The following is a 22,480-nucleotide window of genomic DNA, read 5'->3' on the forward strand; positions in this document are numbered from 1 at the left end:
AGTAGTTGACGGAAATTCTAAGATCTTGACGAATTGAAAACTCTAAACAAATTCCGTGCTTCGAATACCATTGAGTTATATTATTTTTCCATAACAATTATCTAATACGATTGAATAATATTATTTTCATAACGACATTCAGACGTTATAGTTTCAATTTAGTCAAAACTGAGTTTGGCCTAATAATTGCGTTTAATTGTAACTCAATTTAATTAACAACCTTTCAACGTGCGTAGATCTACCTGGCAAATCTATTAAACTATCTCCGTATCCATTTTAATATATTCACCGGCGCCCGTTTGGCATTGGTAAACTATCCTTCTTTCTCTTGAAAACACTTTCACAAAAACCTTGAGCTGCCGTAACTAAAGCAATCGTACATAAACAGCGTTAATTCATATCATAAACGGTCATCGTCGAGCACGCAGATCCGCCCACAGCCCGAATAATCAAAATCGACTGAAGGTAAGCGACAACTTTTATTTCACAAGCTCATCTGCTCCCGATACGAGCTAAAGAGGAAAACTCCGCATTCATCCAAGGTAAACCGTGTCCAAGAACTTTGTCTTAGTACGACCCTCAAGTTATTATGGCGAGTTGGTTTTGTCTTAAATAAATAATAGTTAGTGTCAATCCAGCCCGTAACAAAATCTTCCTCGTGTTAATCGAATGGGAAAACTTCGAGATCCAAGAGCGACCATTTAAAATTTGATGATTCTATTCTTGGTACATGCAACAAGTTTTTCAGTGACGGGGAAAAATGTTGCTACTAAACGGAACACCCTCATACAGAGTAGGTGTTATGACAAAGAACACACGATTGTCAAGATTTAATTATAGTGTAATTTATGGTACTGCGGAAGATATGAATACATCGCTTGTCAAGTTACAAATTGTGACGAATCATTTGGTTTCATTACATCGAATCAATATCGCTTGTAATTAAAATAAGATACAGTACAGTGACATAAGCGAGTGATCCTTATTACTGGCATACTCTCCGTGCTCGATCCCAATGAAAGTTCCACTTCCAACGGAACGCGATCAAACGAGTTCATGCGTCAAGTGTTGAAGACAAATTCAAACGTGAACTGGTTATTCTCTGATTCATTGAAGAAACTCGCTCACGCTAGAGCTCGGAGCAATGATAAATATGCCATTGATGTCTTGACTATCTGCAAGGCATTCGTCACGTTGACAATCATGGGTTACATGTGGAACATCATGTGCTTGAATATACAATCCACTTACTTCGGCAAAGTTTGCTGAAGAGAAGACAAAAAACTTCCCGACGGTGAGATGAAGTGGCTTTTGAGCTCTGGCCATGACTAAGATCAAGTCTCTCGCCTGGGATGGCGGCATCTCGTACCAACCACAATGATAAACGGCATCGGAAACGCGTTCGCTCTAGAAATGAATTCCTTGTTACCGGGATTTATTCAATTCAGATTTCTTTCGATGAAAGCTCAAGTAGCCTCACCTCAATTATCAAAAATTCGCCGACGAAGCAATAACCGTACAAATCAACCAGTACCGAAGCCTCGAAGAAAACAAAAGTTGCCAAAGCGGTCTTTTGATTGCTTTCGGAATTCTGCAGAAAAAATGAGATCCCGTCGTCATTTGCCACGTACTTAAAAAAATTACTTCTCGTTTCAAGTGAAAAACAACCAGCGCCTTCAACTTACCATAGTAGTATATATATGACAGTTCTGGACCAAAACCCCCCCTAGCTCCCCCCTAGTTCCCCCCCAGCTCCCCCCCAGCTCCCCCCCAGCTCCCCCCCCCCCCCCCCCCCCCGACCCGCGGCGCACCCTCTCTCACGCCCCCCCCCCCCCCCCCCCCGACCCGCGGCGCACCCTGTCTCACGCCCCCCCACCCCGGTCATTTTTGGTGGCTATTTCCATAGGATTTGACACACACACACACACTTACACACAAAAAATAATTCCTGTCGAGACTTGTTTGGCGCCGGAAAGCCACACATAAATCGGATAGGGTAAATACCCGCTAGATCTATTGAAAAAATTCCAGGAAATGACCCCTGTAGCAAGGTTTAAAATGGCGTTTTGAATGCTTTTAACAATTTTTTTATTTAACATCAATTACATTTAGTTTTCTTATTCTATTCTCAATTATCTTATTCTAAATTTTAATGAGTAAAATTATACATATTATTTTCAATATCCATATTAATTAAACATATTATTATTCCAAAATTGACTTATACCAATTTTTTAACAGTACCACTGATCGGATTATATTCAACAATGCGATCATGCAAGATCATGCAGTAGGCAGAAGTGAGTGGTGGGAACGTAGTGCTAGAGTCAAATTCCAATCGAATGTCCACAGGTCCAGTTTTCAATGTTTCGTTCTGCTTGGAGCAATCGATGACGATAAGGGGAGCTTGGTTTATAAATTCACGCCTCGATAGCAAAGGCTCAGCTTCTTTGTTATAGTAGCTCATTTGAAACCGAACATACATATCATAGAGAATGGCTGGGGATGTGCAGGCTCGGACTTGTTCGCTATCAAGAGTCGTAAAACCCCAAAACTGTGTGTACACATACCATCCGGTGAAGAGCAGGCAAGATAAGATTTTTCTTACACCAAACACTGTTCGCTACCTGCTTTTCGTTGACCGATTTTTCACACCACATGGCCCACGCTGCTTAAAGACTCATAAAACTCAAAAACTACATTAGGCGACGGTGGGTTCGTGGAGAGGGGGAGGGGAGGGGGTGAAAACCTGTTCCAACACGCTTTAAGGCAAGATGCAGCTGCGGAACTGGGTGACTTCAAACTGGCAGATAAACCGCAAAAATTTAGGGATGGTGGGAGGGGGACTGCGGACCCCATCGCCTCTGACGTCATTTTTTACATGAATTTCATCTTCTCTGCAGAGTCGGGAGGGTGATGAAGAGCGGGCAAGATAAGATTTTTCTGATACCAAACACTGTTCGCCACTCGCTTTTCGTTGACCGATTTTTCCCAACACATGGCCCACGCTGCTTAACGACTCATAAAACCCAAAAATTTAGGAATGGCGGGTCGGATAAAGGGCGGGCCCAGTCGTCTCTGACGTCATTTTTCCCTCCGAGATGCGCAGAACGCAGTGCGCACCGCATCTCTGACGTCATTTTACCCTCCGATATGCGCAGAACGCAGTGCGCACAGTTCCCAAATTCTTGCGATCTATCGGCCTATATACATATAAGCTCAACGCATCCTATGCAGACTCGTCAGTCTTACACGATACGTGCAAGTCAAAAGAGTTATACAAAGTTCAGCTTATATCAACGTCAAAGTCATGGCGGTCGAAGTGTATATGGGACTTGCGGAGCAGATGGAGAGGACGTACAATTTGCTGAGAGAGCAACCACCCGGAGAAGAGAATGACGCCGTCATCAATCATTGGGCTGATATCGGAATTGCGAATATCCAAGTTCTGCGCGATATTTCCATGCAACGAGGAACAACCGTTGGTGCGAAAATACGGATCCAACATACGATCGCACTCCTGCAATCTTGGGTGACGAAGATCAAGCAGTTGCAGCAGCGCACAGTGGTGACGGGTGGAAATATCGGTACTCCTGCGGGTGTACAATGGGACGACGTGGATAGCGCTTTTGCCAGCCGAATCAGAACGGGGGTTGTCACAAATCTCCGTCATAAAAATTTGGACGCCTTTCTGGACGATGTGCAGCGCGTCGTCACCGAGAAGTTGGAGCTGATACTGCGCGAGGAGGGAAATGTGAAGGTTAACCTCATATTATCGTGCAAATTCGAAAATGCCAAGCACGAAGAGATCTCCACTGAAGTTAAGAGTTTCAACACCTCCAACGTGGCGATTCTCCTCCCATCAAGCGATATAAATGGTTGGTTTATACGTGCACGGGATGATCTGCAGTCAAAGGTGGAAGATTTCGAGCAACGCGATTCCGGCTGGAGTATGATTGAGATCCTTAACCTCACTGTAAATATCAATCGCTACCAGCCTCTCGCCGCGGGAGCTTCAACATTCGTCGACCTGCCCCAAGACATTCAACGGAAGAGAGCGGTGATTAACGTGAGGAACGAGGACGAAAGATGCCTTCTCTGGTCCGTCACAGCAGCCCTCCACCCGGTCAACACCCACACCGATAGGACTCGCAACTATCGTCGATATATTTCCGAGTTGGACTGTACAGGTATCAATTTCCCTGCTACTCTACATGATGTGAAAAAGCTTGAGAGATTGAATAATTTGCGCATCAATGTATATGGTATAGAATCTCAAACTTTTTCGCATCATGCAAAATCAAATAAAAGCGTCATCGTGCCAATTTATTTGAGTAAAAATTTGCATAGCGTAAACATTGGCACGATTCATCTTCTAATGGTTGAGAGTAATCCGGAAGGCGATATGACTGGTGAGTTTGCACCGAGATTCCATTTTGCTTGGATTAAAGATCTTTCCCGATTGGTGAGCAAACAATTGTCTTATCATGATGGTCGACTGTTTTTATGTGACAATTGTTTGTGCCACTTTAGCGTGAAACACGCCTACGACAATCATCGACAAGATTGTATTATGCTAAATAAAGTACGCATGGAATTTCCCAAGTGTAAAGATTTAGTATTTTCCAATTTTCAAAACAAAGGCACCGTTCCGTTTGTCGTATACGCCGATCTCGAATGTATATTAGTCCCTGAACCTGTAGATGAATTTGAAACTCGTAAGACTTGTGAAATTCAAAAGCATATCCCGCACAGTGTAGCGTACTATGTACATTGCGCGTACGATGAGACTTTATCAGAGTTCCACGGTAAACGCGGTGTCGATTGCATAGATTGGTTTATGAAACAGCTTAAAGATTTATCAATTCAAGTAGAGTCACGCATCAAAAACATAATTCCGATGAAGTCTCTTACCCAAGTGCAACGCGATCGTCACATGCGCGCAAAGAATTGTTATATTTGTGAAAAACCGTTTACCCCTGAGGAGAAAAAGTGTTACGATCACTGTCACTTCACGGGTAAATATCGTGGTCCTGCTCATAATCGGTGTAATTTGAATTTCAGAGAGACGCACACAATTCCAATAGTTTTCCACAATTTGTCCGGTTACGATTCTCACTTTTTAATAAAATCCCTCGCGTCAACTTTTCCCGGTAAAATTACACTGCTACCCATAAATAAGGAAAAATATATATCCTTCACGAAACGCGTCGATGGAACAATGATGCACTTGAGATTCATCGATTCGTTCCGATTTATGGCTAGCAGCATCGATAAACTTTCCACATATTTGACCGATACCGATAAACACATAACACGCAAATTTTATAATAACCCGACTCAGTTCAGTTTGATGACCCGCAAAGGCGTTTTTCCCTATGAATACGTCGATTGTTGGGGGAAACTCGATGAACCGCGATTACCTGCAAAGAAGCATTTCTACTCGCGCCTCTGCGATGCAAATATTTCAGACATTGATTACGAGCACGCGAAAACTGTTTGGAGAGAATTCCATTTAGAGTCATTGGGGGGCTACTCAGATTTATATTTAAAGACCGATGTTCTTTTGCTTGCCGATATTTTCGAAAATTTCCGCGCTAGCTGCTTCAAAACATACAATTTAGATCCGTTGCACTACTACACTGCACCGGGGCTTGCTTTTGACGCGATGCTCAAGCATACTAATGTAAATTTGCAACTTTTAGACAACCCTGAAATGGTGTTATTTATTGAAAGAGCCATTCGAGGCGGCGTAGCGCAATGTTCCAATCGACACGCTCGGGCCAATAATAGATTCATGGGAACAGATTTTGATCCAAACAAAGCGGAATCGTATCTCACGTATTTTGATGTGAATAACCTGTACGGTGCAGCTATGAGCGTGCATTTACCAATCGGTTCGTTCGAGTGGGAATATCAGCACATCGATATAACGAACCATCCGGACGATTCGCCGATCGGTTACTTTCTGGAGGTAGATTTGGACTACCCTGTAGAACTCCACGAGGATCACAAAGACTTACCTCTTTGTCCCGAACATTTTACTCCTCCAGGTAGTAAAAATGCCAAACTCGCGACCACCCTTCACCCCAAAACAAAGTATATATTGCACTATAGAAATTTGAAACAGTGTTTGAGTTTAGGATTGAAATTAACGAAAGTGCATAGAATTTTGAAGTTTGCGCAATCTCCATGGCTCGAGCCTTACATCACGCTCAATACAGATATGCGTAAGCAATCTAGGAATGAATTTGAGAAAAACTTTTACAAACTCATGAATAACGCTGTGTTCGGCAAGACTATGGAGAATGTGCGAAATCATAAAGATGTTAAATTGGTTACAAAATGGGAGGGAAAAGGTGGTGCGAGAACGCTTATTGCCCGAGCAAACTTTCACAGCTGCACCGTATTTGACAGTGATATGGTTATCATTGAAATGAATCGTGTCAAAGTTCACTTCGCCAAACCTATTTACGTCGGCGCATCAATTCTAGATCTGTCAAAAATCTTTCTCTACGAATTCCACTATAATTATATTAAAACCAACTTTTCGAATAAACAGGCTAAATTGATGTATACCGACACAGACAGCCTTATTTATCAATTCAATGTGCCTAATATCTACGATATCATCAAACGTGATGTAGATACAATGTTTGACACCTCTGACTATCCGCCCGACAATGTGTATGGTATTCCCCTTAAAAACAAAAAACAACTAGGGCTAATGAAGGATGAAAATAATGGTAAAATTATGACAGAGTTTGTGGGACTGCGAGCAAAGCTGTACACATTTACTACGATGGGTGAGGATGGGGAAAAATATGACAGTGGCGTAAAAGTGAGTAAGCGTGCCAAGGGTGTAAGAAATTCATCGATAAATAGCATCACGTTTGATGATTATAAGCGCTGTCTGACGGCTTACCGAGAGTTGACTCTTCCACAGTGTTTAATACGCAGCAAAAAACACGAAGTAAGCACGATCGTACAAAAAAAATTGGCACTGAGTTGGCAGGATGACAAGCGGCAATTGATACCTGGACAGACTGACACCATACCTTGGGGGTTTGTCCCAGCCCCCCAATAGCTATAGGATAAACTGTAGACATAGAATTGATGTAAATATTTGATGTTTGACGCCTCGAACGATCTACGATATATTAATACGATACGATAATTTAATGGATTTGAAGTTTCAAAATGCGAATTCATATACTCGACAATTGTTTATTTATTTATTATTGATATATCAAGCAATTATTCATATTTATTCGTTTACCACGAGAAAAGTTTTCAGAAAATGAAAAAAAATTTTCAGGAAACGAAAAAAACTTTTCAGAAAATGAAAAAAACTTTTCAGAAAACGAAAAAAAGTTTTCAGAAAATGAAAAAAAGTTTTCCAAAAAATAAAATGTGTAATAATCGTATGGCAAAATTGCATATTATCATTATTATTATCACTATTATTATTATCATTATTATTATTATTATTATTATTATTTTCGTAGTACAGAGTATGGCACATGTGCGCACAAAGGAGATAAAATGTGGAAATATTTGTATATTCAAAATCTTTTATTGTAATTCGGAAAATACATACAAATTATGTTACATGTCTGTTTTATTCATCCAACTATTGTGCGAATTATCAAAACCCAACCACTTCACATAGAACAGATTCCCCCGTTTGCGTAACACTTTCTCCACAAGGTAGCCGTCGGGATATTTCACTTTGGTGAGCTCTTCCTCGTAGAAGCCCCCCTCGATGGGATGATCTTGATAATCGGTAAGTTTGTAGGTGGGTGGATTGGTATTTTTCACCTCACTCACGGTGAATATTTCTGTCGTCCAATTGGGTGTATAGCCTTTTTCGAATACATTCTTGTACTTGCTGATTCGAACTCGATCGCCTACACTGAATTTCCGCGCTCGATCACTTCGTTTGATTTGCCGAGGCTTGTACACGCTACGATACAGCTGTTTTTCATTATCCGTGCTAACATCCACCGGTTTCATCCGAATCGTGCGATGTTTGGTGTTGTTATAGGACTTCATTAAATCATCCAAAATATTAATCCACTTGTGAAATCCTAGGAGAGTAAACCACATCCACATTTTATTTTTTCAATGTTCGACTAAAAACGTTCGCATATCGACGCCTTTATGTTGCTGAGTGTCAAATACATGTTGATATTGTGCTGCATCATGAGGGCCTTCAATTTGCTGTTGTGAAATTCTTTGCATCGATCAACGTATAGATGTGCAGGTATACGGCTCTGGGTTAGCACAGATTTCATAGCAGCAGCCGCATCTTTCCCCCCACCACGGATGAGGATGAAACAAAAATGTGACAACGGTGTTAAAGTGGGTAAGCGTGTCAAGGATGCGAAAACTGCAACGATAAATAACATCACGTTTAATGATCATAAGAACCGTCTGAGGGGCTTACCAAGAGTTGATCAACCCCACAGTGCTTAATACATAGTAAAAAAATGCGAGGTTAGCTCCAATGTACTGAAAAATTGATCATGAGTTGACAAGACGGTAATATGCAACCGATACCTGGGCAAACAGGCACCAGAACTTGGAGGGTGTGCTGCAACCCCGCAATAAACTAGCCGCAGGCTGGAACTGAGGGCATAGAACCGTTGTAAATATATGCGTTTGACATCCATGGCGATAGTTCATGAGGCAGAGACGTTTCGCCGGCAATACGATATTGAGCAGATCGAAGTTTTAAAATTCGAATACCGTGTAAATTCATGTATTCATCAATTATTTATTTATTTATTATTAATATATTGAACAATTATTCATATTTATTCGTTTACCACGAGAAAAATTTTCAGAAAATGGAAAAAAGTTTCCAGAAAACGAAAAAAAGTTTTCAGAAAATGAAAAAAAGTTTCCAGAAAACGAAAAAAAGTTTTCCGAAAACTCTTTTCCCATTTGATTAACACGTAAAAAAAGTTTTCAGAAAATGAAAAAAAGTTATTATTATTATTATCATCATCATTATTATCATCATTTGAAGGCCTTTGATCACGGCAGGCGATGGTGGAGGTGCCCCCTGCTACCAGGGTCCGGCACTATCGACGTCGAGGCCACCTGCAGCCCTTCTCTTCCGCAGTCTAGGAGGACCGCGATCCTCGCCCCTTCCAAGGTCGTCGCAAGAACTGTCATTGCTCGCGAAGTAATGACCCCCGGATTTAGAGTTCGCATGATTGAGCTACGCATACGACGTCCTGGCGCGGAGCTTCGGGGCGGCACAGCCAAAATATTAGTCCACTTGTGAAATGCTAGGACACAGCCGCCCCGAAGCTCCGCGCCAGGACGTCGTATGCGTAGCTCAATCATGCGAACTCTAAATCCGGGGGTCATTACTTCGCGAGCAATGACAGTTCTTGCGACGACCTTGGAAGGGGCGAGGATCGCGGTCCTCCTAGACTGCGGAAGAGAAGGGCTGCAGGTGGCCTCGACGTCGATAGTGCCGGACCCTGGTAGCAGGGGGCACCTCCACCATCGCCTGCCGTGATCAAAGGCCTTCAAATGATGATAATAATGATGATGATAATAATAATAATAACTTTTTTTCATTTTCTGAAAACTTTTTTTACGTGTTAATCAAATGGGAAAAGAGTTTTCGGAAAACTTTTTTTCGTTTTCTGGAAACTTTTTTTCATTTTCTGAAAACTTTTTTTCGTTTTCTGGAAACTTTTTTCCATTTTCTGAAAATTTTTCTCGTGGTAAACGAATAAATATGAATAATTGTTCAATATATTAATAATAAATAAATAAATAATTGATGAATACATGAATTTACACGGTATTCGAATTTTAAAACTTCGATCTGCTCAATATCGTATTGCCGGCGAAACGTCTCTGCCTCATGAACTATCGCCATGGATGTCAAACGCATATATTTACAACGGTTCTATGCCCTCAGTTCCAGCCTGCGGCTAGTTTATTGCGGGGTTGCAGCACACCCTCCAAGTTCTGGTGCCTGTTTGCCCAGGTATCGGTTGCATATTACCGTCTTGTCAACTCATGATCAATTTTTCAGTACATTGGAGCTAACCTCGCATTTTTTTACTATGTATTAAGCACTGTGGGGTTGATCAACTCTTGGTAAGCCCCTCAGACGGTTCTTATGATCATTAAACGTGATGTTATTTATCGTTGCAGTTTTCGCATCCTTGACACGCTTACCCACTTTAACACCGTTGTCACATTTTTGTTTCATCCTCATCCGTGGTGGGGGGAAAGATGCGGCTGCTGCTATGAAATCTGTGCTAACCCAGAGCCGTATACCTGCACATCTATACGTTGATCGATGCAAAGAATTTCACAACAGCAAATTGAAGGCCCTCATGATGCAGCACAATATCAACATGTATTTGACACTCAGCAACATAAAGGCGTCGATATGCGAACGTTTTTAGTCGAACATTGAAAAAATAAAATGTGGATGTGGTTTACTCTCCTAGGATTTCACAAGTGGATTAATATTTTGGATGATTTAATGAAGTCCTATAACAACACCAAACATCGCACGATTCGGATGAAACCGGTGGATGTTAGCACGGATAATGAAAAACAGCTGTATCGTAGCGTGTACAAGCCTCGGCAAATCAAACGAAGTGATCGAGCGCGGAAATTCAGTGTAGGCGATCGAGTTCGAATCAGCAAGTACAAGAATGTATTCGAAAAAGGCTATACACCCAATTGGACGACAGAAATATTCACCGTGAGTGAGGTGAAAAATACCAATCCACCCACCTACAAACTTACCGATTATCAAGATCATCCCATCGAGGGGGGCTTCTACGAGGAAGAGCTCACCAAAGTGAAATATCCCGACGGCTACCTTGTGGAGAAAGTGTTACGCAAACGGGGGAATCTGTTCTATGTGAAGTGGTTGGGTTTTGATAATTCGCACAATAGTTGGATGAATAAAACAGACATGTAACATAATTTGTATGTATTTTCCGAATTACAATAAAAGATTTTGAATATACAAATATTTCCACATTTTATCTCCTTTGTGCGCACATGTGCCATACTCTGTACTACGAAAATAATAATAATAATAATAATAATAATGATAATAATAATAGTGATAATAATAATGATAATATGCAATTTTGCCATACGATTATTACACATTTTATTTTTTGGAAAACTTTTTTTCATTTTCTGAAAACTTTTTTTCGTTTTCTGAAAAGTTTTTTTCATTTTCTGAAAAGTTTTTTTCGTTTCCTGAAAATTTTTTTTCATTTTCTGAAAACTTTTCTCGTGGTAAACGAATAAATATGAATAATTGCTTGATATATCAATAATAAATAAATAAACAATTGTCGAGTATATGAATTCGCATTTTGAAACTTCAAATCCATTAAATTATCGTATCGTATTAATATATCGTAGATCGTTCGAGGCGTCAAACATCAAATATTTACATCAATTCTATGTCTACAGTTTATCCTATAGCTATTGGGGGGCTGGGACAAACCCCCAAGGTATGGTGTCAGTCTGTCCAGGTATCAATTGCCGCTTGTCATCCTGCCAACTCAGTGCCAATTTTTTTTGTACGATCGTGCTTACTTCGTGTTTTTTGCTGCGTATTAAACACTGTGGAAGAGTCAACTCTCGGTAAGCCGTCAGACAGCGCTTATAATCATCAAACGTGATGCTATTTATCGATGAATTTCTTACACCCTTGGCACGCTTACTCACTTTTACGCCACTGTCATATTTTTCCCCATCCTCACCCATCGTAGTAAATGTGTACAGCTTTGCTCGCAGTCCCACAAACTCTGTCATAATTTTACCATTATTTTCATCCTTCATTAGCCCTAGTTGTTTTTTGTTTTTAAGGGGAATACCATACACATTGTCGGGCGGATAGTCAGAGGTGTCAAACATTGTATCTACATCACGTTTGATGATATCGTAGATATTAGGCACATTGAATTGATAAATAAGGCTGTCTGTGTCGGTATACATCAATTTAGCCTGTTTATTCGAAAAGTTGGTTTTAATATAATTATAGTGGAATTCGTAGAGAAAGATTTTTGACAGATCTAGAATTGATGCGCCGACGTAAATAGGTTTGGCGAAGTGAACTTTGACACGATTCATTTCAATGATAACCATATCACTGTCAAATACGGTGCAGCTGTGAAAGTTTGCTCGGGCAATAAGCGTTCTCGCACCACCTTTTCCCTCCCATTTTGTAACCAATTTAACATCTTTATGATTTCGCACATTCTCCATAGTCTTGCCGAACACAGCGTTATTCATGAGTTTGTAAAAGTTTTTCTCAAATTCATTCCTAGATTGCTTACGCATATCTGTATTGAGCGTGATGTAAGGCTCGAGCCATGGAGATTGCGCAAACTTCAAAATTCTATGCACTTTCGTTAATTTCAATCCTAAACTCAAACACTGTTTCAAATTTCTATAGTGCAATATATACTTTGTTTTGGGGTGAAGGGTGGTCGCGAGTTTGGCATTTTTACTACCTGGAGGAGTAAAATGTTCGGGACAAAGAGGTAAGTCTTTGTGATCCTCGTGGAGTTCTACAGGGTAGTCCAAATCTACCTCCAGAAAGTAACCGATCGGCGAATCGTCCGGATGGTTCGTTATATCGATGTGCTGATATTCCCACTCGAACGAACCGATTGGTAAATGCACGCTCATAGCTGCACCGTACAGGTTATTCACATCAAAATACGTGAGATACGATTCCGCTTTGTTTGGATCAAAATCTGTTCCCATGAATCTATTATTGGCCCGAGCGTGTCGATTGGAACATTGCGCTACGCCGCCTCGAATGGCTCTTTCAATAAATAACACCATTTCAGGGTTGTCTAAAAGTTGCAAATTTACATTAGTATGCTTGAGCATCGCGTCAAAAGCAAGCCCCGGTGCAGTGTAGTAGTGCAACGGATCTAAATTGTATGTTTTGAAGCAGCTAGCGCGGAAATTTTCGAAAATATCGGCAAGCAAAAGAACATCGGTCTTTAAATATAAATCTGAGTAGCCCCCCAATGACTCTAAATGGAATTCTCTCCAAACAGTTTTCGCGTGCTCGTAATCAATGTCTGAAATATTTGCATCGCAGAGGCGCGAGTAGAAATGCTTCTTTGCAGGTAATCGCGGTTCATCGAGTTTCCCCCAACAATCGACGTATTCATAGGGAAAAACGCCTTTGCGGGTCATCAAACTGAACTGAGTCGGGTTATTATAAAATTTGCGTGTTATGTGTTTATCGGTATCGGTCAAATATGTGGAAAGTTTATCGATGCTGCTAGCCATAAATCGGAACGAATCGATGAATCTCAAGTGCATCATTGTTCCATCGACGCGTTTCGTGAAGGATATATATTTTTCCTTATTTATGGGTAGCAGTGTAATTTTACCGGGAAAAGTTGACGCGAGGGATTTTATTAAAAAGTGAGAATCGTAACCGGACAAATTGTGGAAAACTATTGGAATTGTGTGCGTCTCTCTGAAATTCAAATTACACCGATTATGAGCAGGACCACGATATTTACCCGTGAAGTGACAGTGATCGTAACACTTTTTCTCCTCAGGGGTAAACGGTTTTTCACAAATATAACAATTCTTTGCGCGCATGTGACGATCGCGTTGCACTTGGGTAAGAGACTTCATCGGAATTATGTTTTTGATGCGTGACTCTACTTGAATTGATAAATCTTTAAGCTGTTTCATAAACCAATCTATGCAATCGACACCGCGTTTACCGTGGAACTCTGATAAAGTCTCATCGTACGCGCAATGTACATAGTACGCTACACTGTGCGGGATATGCTTTTGAATTTCACAAGTCTTACGAGTTTCAAATTCATCTACAGGTTCAGGGACTAATATACATTCGAGATCGGCGTATACGACAAACGGAACGGTGCCTTTGTTTTGAAAATTGGAAAATACTAAATCTTTACACTTGGGAAATTCCATGCGTACTTTATTTAGCATAATACAATCTTGTCGATGATTGTCGTAGGCGTGTTTCACGCTAAAGTGGCACAAACAATTGTCACATAAAAACAGTCGACCATCATGATAAGACAATTGTTTGCTCACCAATCGGGAAAGATCTTTAATCCAAGCAAAATGGAATCTCGGTGCAAACTCACCAGTCATATCGCCTTCCGGATTACTCTCAACCATTAGAAGATGAATCGTGCCAATGTTTACGCTATGCAAATTTTTACTCAAATAAATTGGCACGATGACGCTTTTATTTGATTTTGCATGATGCGAAAAAGTTTGAGATTCTATACCATATACATTGATGCGCAAATTATTCAATCTCTCAAGCTTTTTCACATCATGTAGAGTAGCAGGGAAATTGATACCTGTACAGTCCAACTCGGAAATATATCGACGATAGTTGCGAGTCCTATCGGTGTGGGTGTTGACCGGGTGGAGGGCTGCTGTGACGGACCAGAGAAGGCATCTTTCGTCCTCGTTCCTCACGTTAATCACCGCTCTCTTCCGTTGAATGTCTTGGGGCAGGTCGACGAATGTTGAAGCTCCCGCGGCGAGAGGCTGGTAGCGATTGATATTTACAGTGAGGTTAAGGATCTCAATCATACTCCAGCCGGAATCGCGTTGCTCGAAATCTTCCACCTTTGACTGCAGATCATCCCGTGCACGTATAAACCAACCATTTATATCGCTTGATGGGAGGAGAATCGCCACGTTGGAGGTGTTGAAACTCTTAACTTCAGTGGAGATCTCTTCGTGCTTGGCATTTTCGAATTTGCACGATAATATGAGGTTAACCTTCACATTTCCCTCCTCGCGCAGTATCAGCTCCAACTTCTCGGTGACGACGCGCTGCACATCGTCCAGAAAGGCGTCCAAATTTTTATGACGGAGATTTGTGACAACCCCCGTTCTGATTCGGCTGGCAAAAGCGCTATCCACGTCGTCCCATTGTACACCCGCAGGAGTACCGATATTTCCACCCGTCACCACTGTGCGCTGCTGCAACTGCTTGATCTTCGTCACCCAAGATTGCAGGAGTGCGATCGTATGTTGGATCCGTATTTTCGCACCAACGGTTGTTCCTCGTTGCATGGAAATATCGCGCAGAACTTGGATATTCGCAATTCCGATATCAGCCCAATGATTGATGACGGCGTCATTCTCTTCTCCGGGTGGTTGCTCTCTCAGCAAATTGTACGTCCTCTCCATCTGCTCCGCAAGTCCCATATACACTTCGACCGCCATGACTTTGACGTTGATATAAGCTGAACTTTGTATAACTCTTTTGACTTGCACGTATCGTGTAAGACTGACGAGTCTGCATAGGATGCGTTGAGCTTATATGTATATAGGCCGATAGATCGCAAGAATTTGGGAACTGTGCGCACTGCGTTCTGCGCATATCGGAGGGTAAAATGACGTCAGAGATGCGGTGCGCACTGCGTTCTGCGCATCTCGGAGGGAAAAATGACGTCAGAGACGACTGGGCCCGCCCTTTATCCGACCCGCCATTCCTAAATTTTTGGGTTTTATGAGTCGTTAAGCAGCGTGGGCCATGTGTTGGGAAAAATCGGTCAACGAAAAGCGAGTGGCGAACAGTGTTTGGTATCAGAAAAATCTTATCTTGCCCGCTCTTCATCACCCTCCCGACTCTGCAGAGAAGATGAAATTCATGTAAAAAATGACGTCAGAGGCGATGGGGTCCGCAGTCCCCCTCCCACCATCCCTAAATTTTTGCGGTTTATCTGCCAGTTTGAAGTCACCCAGTTCCGCAGCTGCATCTTGCCTTAAAGCGTGTTGGAACAGGTTTTCACCCCCTCCCCTCCCCCTCTCCACGAACCCACCGTCGCCTAATGTAGTTTTTGAGTTTTATGAGTCTTTAAGCAGCGTGGGCCATGTGGTGTGAAAAATCGGTCAACGAAAAGCAGGTAGCGAACAGTGTTTGGTGTAAGAAAAATCTTATCTTGCCTGCTCTTCACCGGATGGTATGTGTACACACAGTTTTGGGGTTTTACGACTCTTGATAGCGAACAAGTCCGAGCCTGCACATCCCCAGCCATTCTCTATGATATGTATGTTCGGTTTCAAATGAGCTACTATAACAAAGAAGCTGAGCCTTTGCTATCGAGGCGTGAATTTATAAACCAAGCTCCCCTTATCGTCATCGATTGCTCCAAGCAGAACGAAACATTGAAAACTGGACCTGTGGACATTCGATTGGAATTTGACTCTAGCACTACGTTCCCACCACTCACTTCTGCCTACTGCATGATCTTGCATGATCGCATTGTTGAATATAATCCGATCAGTGGTACTGTTAAAAAATTGGTATAAGTCAATTTTGGAATAATAATATGTTTAATTAATATGGATATTGAAAATAATATGTATAATTTTACTCATTAAAATTTAGAATAAGATAATTGAGAATAGAATAAGAAAACTAAATGTAATTGATGTTAAATAAAAAAATTGTTAAAAGCATTCAAAACGCCATTTTAAACCTTGCTACAGGGGTCATTTCCTGGAATTTTTTCAATAGATCTAGCGGGTATTTACCCTATCCGATTTATGTGTGGCTTTCCGGCGCCAAACAAGTCTCGACAGGAATTATTTTTTGTGTGTAAGTGTGTGTGTGTGTGTCAAATCCTATGGAAATAGCCACCAAAAATGACCGGGGTGGGGGGGCGTGAGACAGGGTGCGCCGCGGGTCGGGGGGGGGGGGGGGGGGGGGCGTGAGAGAGGGTGCGCCGCGGGTCGGGGGGGGGGGGGGGGGAGCTGGGGGGGAGCTGGGGGGGAGCTGGGGGGGAACTAGGGGGGAGCTAGGGGGGGTTTTGGTCCAGAACTGTCATATATATACTACTTACCATAATCACGTTGAATCCAGCGATAGCTATCATTATGGAAGAGCATAACACTTGAGTTAAAAAAACAAAGCTGAACGAGGTGTCGATTTCCTTTGCCATCCTGAAATTTTTGCCTCATGATCATACAGTCACGATCGTCCATAACCACCTCCTTTACTCGAATAATAATGGAATCATCCCAACTTACCACATCAAACGTACATGTCGCATCATTATCTTTCGAATTCGACGATCGTGGTCATTCTCCATGTCCTTTTTCAGATTCATTATTTTGTCTGATAATACCGATAGTTCCCCGCATATGTGCATGATCAGACACACAAGCAACGCGTGGGTTCCCACGAATCCAATAAATATCTGGCATGATGCCCCTACTTGATACACATACGCGAAAGCGTACATGTAGACTTCCGTTCTTTCAAAAGAAAAATAATTACGAAACGGTAACAGCAGGGATGTAGAACCGTTTCTATTCCCTGAAAGAGAGACATTCTTTCACTTTGAATGTGCGTATTTCTCGATCGGAATCGATATCTTAGAAATTTACTTCTCGCGGTGGTTAGCTGGCAAAAATGGACGGTTTTATTAATTTTATTCCTGATTTGTCGTACATTAGGTACTTATCAAATTATTGTATTCGTAAGCTACGAAGATCTGTCTAAATATACAAAATTAAAAAATGCTGGGATTATCAACAAAAACTTAGATATAAATGGTTAATTACAAATCGTAACAAAATGGTTGAAACTCTAAAAGATTAGTCCGATTTCACCCTGCAGTGTTTTAGTCCATTCACAAAACCATTTTCCGAAAAGTCACTGAATCAGATTTTCTTTTTGCCCAGTAGTCACATTCAATATTTCCATTTTTGGATAATAATAATAATCAATATCGGTGCAATGTTGTAAAATTAAACGTTTTATGTGCCAGCATCGCAGAGAAAAGAATACCAGGAGAATTGTAAGAAATAGTTTTCTGATTGCAATAAGTCATTGTGCGGTGAAATTGAATGTGAAATTGAACGAATTTACTAGCTTTTCAAACGTTTATAAGCGGTCTGAAATACAGCTTCGAGATTTATATTTCTTTTCAATCAATCCATTACGTCTTATTTCAGAATTATCGAAGAGATCTTCTTAAGTCACTAAGATAATAATTTGATTAACACTCAATCTACGACACTCTTGTAACAATATCGGTGAAGGTATCGATTTTACCCACCCCGCTTCCTCAACACTGATTTCAATTGTTCAGTTGTATTTTCAAACAACAATAATATGTACATCAATGTTGAAAAAGTGCAATATCTTGGGGATACCGAGTGTCCACATCAAATGCTCGTCAGATAACGAAATATTTTCGAATGATGTGATTTATAAAATTCATCAAATCACACCGTGCAGCTAGTTTTGTCCGGAATGAAACAATAAATTATTATTTTCCCTTGAGCGCGGCAAGGTAATCTTACCTGCAAATGCCATTGTCGGAAGTGGTCTGACGTACCAAGCAACAACCCCGAAACCGATCACATATGCCAAAATTTTGACAAACGTTTTTGCCTTCGAATTGCACGATTCGTATATTTTTTTCTCGCTTGGACTTAAGCGAGTCTTGTTATTTTCACAGTCTTCGCTCATCGCATCGATCATCTCACTCAATATTCGATTTTTGTGAAAAACCAGTAGCTTTATGACAACCATCGTGCAAACAATGGCGTCAGCCAACATGTCCGTAACTTCTTGAAGGTCGTCCATGTGACTTACAAAGTATGCCCACTGCATAGTCACGTGAATAAACATGTAAGCGAGACTGAGAATAAACCGAAAGTTAGTTTTACTCTTCGGCCAAATGCCAACCATGGTCAAGAGGCGCTCGGTAACGGCTCGCAAATCGGTTGTTTCTGTGAATTCATGCCCCTGTTGGAAAAAGGTGGTGGAAGTGACGGTAATATCTACACACGATCGACGTTAGAAATAATTTTCAAAGCGGTGTCAAATTTTTCAAACGTCGAAACTTTCAACCACAATTAACAAATTTCTCAAGTTTTGTACTTCGGATAAGGTTGAGCAGTTCATTTCAACTTGACTGATCTGCACTTGAGTCTGAGCATCTTGAATCAGTCCTATCAATAGATTTGCGTGAAATGAAAGACAGATAAATATCTTGGATTTTGAGTATTTTGACAGTTGCTTTGTTAACACAAATTCAACCACCAAAAATCAAAACTTTCCATCACCCTAATCGACAATCAAATCTACCCGCTCGTACTCATTATTAGTTTTATCGCGAGTCAATTGCACATTGAGTATTGATCAAGTTAATTTACAGTAAAACATGAATTATATATTTCCGAATGGTATGGCAATTACGACGCAGAAGTGCGAATAACAACCGAGTGAAATTCTAAAGGATTCTAATTCTTTCCAGACATACCAAGAAAATCTGACATATTCAAACGAAAAAAAAACCGTTCAAGTCCCAAAGATATAAATGAAGTTCTACTGTATTTTTCACAAGCCACGATAATTGCCGTGAGAATAATAAAAACAATTAATACAGTAATTACGAACAACAGCTTGGATATCTATCTTTTGCATCCAATCAATTCAAAATGACAACAAATCTCATTGATTTATTGGATTTCACTCAACGATGACTCAATGAATGAATTTGTTCAAAATAACATTTTTTACACACTTACCAAATCGAATTCTTTTTTCATTCAATATCGTCAATGCCATACGATTCGTCAGTTTAATTCAACAGGGGAAGATCACTGGTTGCCACCTTTGGATAATTTTCGACAGGGTGCAGATACAGTCGATATGACAATTGTCGTTTGTGCCCAATGTAAGCACGATGATTTCGTGCTGGCACCGAAGTCAAAACATCAGTACGATAAGTTAGCTATGGTCAGTAACATTGTTTCGTGCGTGTCAGTCAACGCTGATGTAAATATTTATCGTGTTAAGAGTGCGACAAATTACACTCGGTCACTGCAAACAGGTGAGTAACATCATGTTTGGAAATGGAAAACAATATATTATGTGATTGTGTATCGGTTGAAGCAAAAAGTTCGCACCAGAAAATATGCTGGTTTTTTTTTTCGACAGCCCCGCTTTTTCCAGTAGTAGCCACAAAAATGTCACCGGTTGTAGCCACCCACTTTTTCATCACTTCAAGGGACGTATTTGTCTAAAAAACTGTTTAATATCGTTATTTATGTTAACATAACCCCCATGAGGGTATCGGGGAGGTTATCTCGATGTATGCATATATGTATGTATGTATGTACGGGAGCTGAACCTCAACCGGGGGGAGGGACAGGAGAACAATTTTGTAAAATTTTTGAATAACCTGACTTCTAAAAAATGAAGTTGGCCAATTGTCCGCATGTAATTGTAAAAAAATTTAAACCGTCAGAAGAACGAAAAAAAATTCATTCGATTTGGCGACTTTAAATTCACTTTAACGGCTTCATTAAATAAAACACGGTATTGAAAAATCACTTCACACGTTCTTAAGCCTCGTGCGATTGCAGGCGCTGACATGCATGCCGGCTATTACACCTGCAAACATTGCGAAACCGATGTGGAAGATGAATAATTCAATTTCCATTTATTTGCCATTTTCATATTCCTACATTTTCTTTTTTTTTTTTTTTTTTTGTCTGACGGCTTAATCGCTACTTCTTGTTATTATTTTTTGCAACTGAAAGCTTTGAAAATGAATAAAATTTCCTTTTCTTGAAATTTAGTGGAGTTTCATTTCATATTTTTTCCATTCTTAGGATATTTTCCAGGGGTGGCTACAACGGGTGAAAAAATTTTCGATGGTCGAAAATGACTACTTGACAAAAATTTAAATAACTATTTTGTTTTTGGAAAAATCAAATATCTTCTTTCACCAGAAGTTACCTAAGGTCTCTAGCTTTCCATTGATATATATATATATATATATATATGGTCAAAATTTATGGCTGAAAAGGCAAACTATGGCCACAACCGGTGATCTTCCCCTAGTAAACGATTGACTGAGCCATCTCAAAATAAACGCGACGACCGTCAAATTGCACACATTACAAAATACCAAAGTTTCCTTCCAAAAAAAGCAGTAGGCTATACGCTGAATATATAAATATTTTTGCTGATATTACGTGCCCATAGCGTAATGATTTGATAAACGACGTTCTTTATTTCATAGGAAATTGAGCAACTGATGTGCGGACTCGATTATTTCTTCACAATACTTTAGGGTCTTTTGCGCAAGATGGTTAAAAACCGTAATTGATTAAGCGTATTGCGATGCAGTCGAAAAAAAGAACGAGTTAAACTTCACCGAGTACATGTTGATACTTCGCGATCATTTGATAATTAAAAACTACACATCAGAAAAATTTAAATACACAAAGACCGTGTATATTTTCACAGACACCTGATGTTTAAATGATTTTTTTTTTTATGTGGAACAAACTAGATATTATTTACATACTCTTTTATGTAATCCGTATAATAAAGAAATGAATAATTTTGATGTTCTATTTTTTATTCACGGCGAAATAATGAGACTATTTTTAACTAATAATCGTGTGTTGAAAAAGTGAAACTCGATCCCTCACCAGCATGGTAGAGTCGATTTGTCGCAGTCGAAGGTTCTTGATGAACTGCAAGTTGAAACGTTGCGAAACCGAGAACAGTTGTCTCTCTCTATTGTGATTGGCGATTGGCACAGAAAGCAACCCAATCATAGAGCACACGAAGACAATCCGATTGGTCTTTTTTCGAATTCATGAGGACATTAAACCCTCCATATCATACGTAGCGTCACACACATGGGCACCGTCTTTATGTGACTATAGTTCGAGCGAAATTATTTTTAAAAACAAATCATCTGCACTTCTTTGAGAACATTCAATGAAACTACCCTCTATATTTTAACATCACTAAATACTAGATACAAATTTTTCGATAGAATTATTTTAATGTTTTGGATTCGCGATAGGGTTCAATTCAAATATAATGTCGAATCCAAAGAGTCTTAGAACAGATACCTTCAGTTTTGTTGGGGAGGATATTCAAAGTTTACGAATTAATTTAGTTTGAGTTTTTTGCTTGAGGGGCTAGTTGACATTTCGATTTTAAAACCTGACGGTAGACTGATTTTTTGTCAATTGCAGAATTTGATAGATAGAAAGAAATTTGAAAGACAGGAGTTTTGAACCTCACTGATTGGTTAATTTTCATCATTAGTCAGGTATTCGGGTTTGTGGATTTTTGGGATTGGCCAAGATTGCAAATGTAGGATTTTTTACAGCGTAAAGTTTCATGGAAGCGATACGTGAGCAGAAATAATAGAGGAAAAATATCTTGAAGGTCAACTACGACTGGTAAAAAAAAGATCGGTAACAAACAATGAATCATTAAACGCACAATACTCTTAGCTTTTGAAAAATTTTTGTTGGTTTTCGTAAATTTTTTGTACAAATCTAGTGCTTGAAACTTCACTTTTTTCGTACTCCCCAGTAAACATTCTTGACACATTTGTACGACTGTGGCATCATACTGTGACATCACTATAGTACATTTCAACTT

At 40.2% G+C, this 22,480-nt stretch overlaps 1 protein-coding gene across 1 annotated transcript; it reads right to left on the bottom strand.

Moving 5' to 3' along the window:
• Window positions 1–849: 849 nt before the first annotated feature.
• Window positions 850–21,528, bottom strand: LOC124301573 (odorant receptor 94a-like). Its single transcript, XM_046756795.1, has 7 exons — window positions 21,508–21,528; window positions 18,358–18,805; window positions 17,077–17,365; window positions 16,890–16,989; window positions 1,481–1,591; window positions 1,252–1,407; window positions 850–1,175 (listed from the first exon to the last, which is right to left on the bottom strand). Exons 1-7 carry the CDS (start codon window positions 21,511–21,513, stop codon window positions 1,125–1,127), a joined length of 1,161 nt encoding a protein of 386 aa, XP_046612751.1. The 5' UTR covers window positions 21,514–21,528; the 3' UTR covers window positions 850–1,124.
• Between the last annotated feature and the right edge of the window lie 952 nt (window positions 21,529–22,480).

Source organism: Neodiprion virginianus, chromosome 3, assembly GCF_021901495.1.
Source record: "Neodiprion virginianus isolate iyNeoVirg1 chromosome 3, iyNeoVirg1.1, whole genome shotgun sequence".
NCBI lineage: Eukaryota > Metazoa > Arthropoda > Insecta > Hymenoptera > Diprionidae > Neodiprion > Neodiprion virginianus.